Genomic DNA, 3368 nt, shown 5'->3' with positions numbered 1-3368 from the left:
GACAAGAATATATATAAGAGTTGCCAATGATGATTTGTGGCTCGTCCCACTCCCATGGTAAGCTTGGGGGTATAATAGAGTGATTGTGCATTTGTCCATAAGATTAGAGGAAAGAATATATATATATATATATATGAATATATATATGAGAGAGAGAGAGAGATTGGGATTTCACATGCACACATACATATATTATATGTACTTGTATAGTTATAAATATGTGAAAAATTATCTCTTGAATTTCTAAAACTTATAAGTATACCTCTCAAATTTCAACAATTTCCAAAATGCCTTTGATGCTAGGCAAAGTTTCTCGAATAAATTCCAATATAAATTTTACATGAATTTCCAATATACACAAACATCTCTCAAGACGTTATCTTTTGCAAAATTGAAGCTCACTTGATTAATGATGATAATATTTGTAATTTTTATGATACACACACACACACACACACACACACACACACACACACACATATATATATATATATATATATATATATATATATATATTTATATATATATATATATATATATATATATATATATATATATATATAGAGAGAGAGAGAGAGAGAGAGAGCACATTATTTTACCTTGTAGTAAGAACAATCCTAAGAGCTCTAAAACATTTAGGCAACAAGTCTTGAATTCAAGACTGGTTCTTCAGTCTAACTAGTCTACCACACTTGGGTTATAGAATATCCCTTTCCCAACTCATCTTGCACATACACAAGACAAGAAATTCTTTGATGTCATGGGAACAATCCCATGGAGTCTTGAAATCAAGATGTGTTATGTATGTGTGTATGAGCGAGCGAGTGTGTATGTGTGTGTGTGTGTGAGAGAGAGAGAGAGAGAAAAGAAGAGAGAGAAGAGAAGATGAGAGCTTTAGCCATCATCCCACGAGCCTTGACTGAAGGTCTGTTAGTCAAGCGGGACATAGGATAGCCAATTGCTACCACGCTTGCGTGATAGGTTTTGAAAAGTGAGGAAAGTTTGTCAAAAAGGTTCCAAGCAGTCAATATTGGTTATAGAAGGGCGGAGGCGGCTTCATTTGAAAATATGTTGTCTAACGAGTCCACTTTGCGTGTGCAAACCAACCCCCCTCATCTCGCTCGCTCTCGCGCTCTGCTTCTTCTTCTTCTTCTCTCTTGATCTTCTGCTACTTACTCGTCACCCATCCACCTTTGCGGCGGCGCACCCTTCCTCGGGATTTAGTCCGCCCACCAGCATCTTTATACTGACGCACATCTCGTTTGCTCGCCCACCAGCATTAGCTACTTAATCGATGGTGCAGGCCCTTGCTTATCGCCCGCCGCCATTGATGCTGCAAATCTACTAGCTCCCTAATTAACCACCCAACAACATTAACTGACTGCTAATCCTCTACACCATTAACTAACAGCCCGTCAGCATTAATTATCGGCTTAATCTTGTAGGCCCTCGATTGTCAACAGCATACACCAATGAGATATGCTAATTAACCCCACAGATTGCTTCCTTCTGTAGGTCTATCAAAACAGCTAATTTACAGAAAATGCGCAATTAGCTTCTTCTCTTTGCTTGATTTGATAGCAGGCGAAGGATGGCGAGAAATGATAAGCAGAGTGCAGCTTCTTCTGATGATGATCCATCGTCCTCACAGAGCGCTAGTGGCTTGGTAAAGGCAGCAACTCAAAATCAGGATATGGCAAGATTTACATCCAAACTGCAGACAAGCGAGCCCTTGCACATGCAGGTGATGAAGGTGAGGCTTGAAGAGGAGCTCCTTGTTAAGGCAGTGGGTGAAGCCAAAGGCACCAAATTCTTCTCCAACAATTCATGTCTCCTTCATGGGCCCTCACCTCTTGGCCTCAATTCAAGCCCCCTTAAAATCAACTCATAGTGAGCTCTCTTATCATCCAGTTGTTGAAGATCAATAATTGCAATGATCTATTCCCCCTGTAATGATCTGTCCCCCATCACAATGTGACCTCAAAAGATCACCCTATTAAAAAACGCAGAAAACTTTCAAGATCATAGGGTGAGGTTGTGAGGCAAAAAGACTTTTGCAAATTTGTAAAAGTTAAGGTGTCTTGCATACTCTCTTGCGCATTTTGTAACCTTGAAATAGCTTTTAGGAGCAAGAAATATCAATGAAGTGGTGAGTTTCCAAACTCAATATGTGGAAGGGCCACTCAAGGGAATCACTATATAGAGATCGTTTATAGCACGTGCATTCAAGAGGTATTTATAAAACCCCTTATCTTACATTTTTCTATGTATGTAGAGACCCCTTATGTACCATCTTTCTTGATAATAAGACCTTTTTATGTATCAAAAAAATCACTTTTTCCAATTTAAATTACCCTTTGTATGTATATTTTTGTAGAATCATAAGAAAAACTAACCCCTTTTGTTGAACTCGTGTACTATGGTACATATTATGGAGTGACCTGTCTAAGAAGACCCATAATCCATTTGTGGTTGTAATCGACAACATTAAGCTCCTTTGAGTCCAACAAGGCTACTAGTACATGTACTATTATACATTTCCACTTTAGCCCTCAAGTATGACTACAATTAACAAGCATGAGCAACATAAATGTTCAAGTAGTTTCGACAATTCTAGCAAGTAAAAATTTTACTAGGAAATGAGCATTACATATGTAGGTCCATTTTGCTTCCTCCTCCTGAGTTATTAGTTCCATGTTTGAGATAAGAAACAGATCCTCTCATTGTATGTGAAACAATAAACGTACCATCTCAATCTAGTTGAGACAAGTAAAACAGACCACCATATATACGTAAAGTATTTAATTGTAGCCAAAAGCCACCTCAACCCTTATGAAAATTAGAGATCTAGGCGACTCCTTTAAAGTCTTCACCTTAAATAACAATAACACAAAAAATTTACGAAAACTTTGTGGATATGGCTACTACAACCTCATTTTTCATGCAATCTATAGTGTTCTTTTGGAAACCATTTCATTATGCCCACTACATTACTAGTATTGTTTCTTGTGTAATGTGTGTCCTTGTCTTCGCAGTATCTAGTGTGCATCGTCCTTATTACCATGGCTGGTTTAAAGTTTCACTTTGTCTTATTCTCAAGGATTTCATTTCCTTGGGGGGTTTACTCAAAAATATGTAGAATAGCACGTGAGTTCAACATAAGGGATTAATTTCTCTTATGAGTTTACATAAAATATACGTACAAAAGGGGGTTTTAAATTGAAAAAGTGAAAATTTTGGTACATAAGGGATTTTTTTATTGAGAAAAGTGGTACATAAGGGGTATCTATATACCTCAAAAAGTGTAGAATAAGGGGTTTTATAAATACCTCTCGAACACACGTGTGATACAAGATCTCTATATAGTG

General features: G+C 37.3%; 1 protein-coding gene across 1 annotated transcript; it reads left to right on the top strand.

The window, feature by feature from the left end:
• Positions 1 to 1076: 1076 nt before the first annotated feature.
• LOC147460920 (uncharacterized) lies at positions 1077 to 2366 on the top strand. The gene has a single exon (XM_086499833.1). The coding sequence runs from the start codon at positions 1592 to 1594 to the stop codon at positions 1889 to 1891; it is 300 nt and encodes a 99-aa protein (XP_086355959.1). The 5' UTR covers positions 1077 to 1591; the 3' UTR covers positions 1892 to 2366.
• Positions 2367 to 3368: the final 1002 nt, after the last annotated feature.

Source organism: Adiantum capillus-veneris, chromosome 3, assembly GCF_014529385.1.
Source record: "Adiantum capillus-veneris isolate H3 chromosome 3, ASM1452938v2, whole genome shotgun sequence".
NCBI classification, from domain to species: domain Eukaryota; kingdom Viridiplantae; phylum Streptophyta; class Polypodiopsida; order Polypodiales; family Pteridaceae; genus Adiantum; species Adiantum capillus-veneris.
This window is presented reverse-complemented; position numbering and strand designations above follow the sequence as displayed.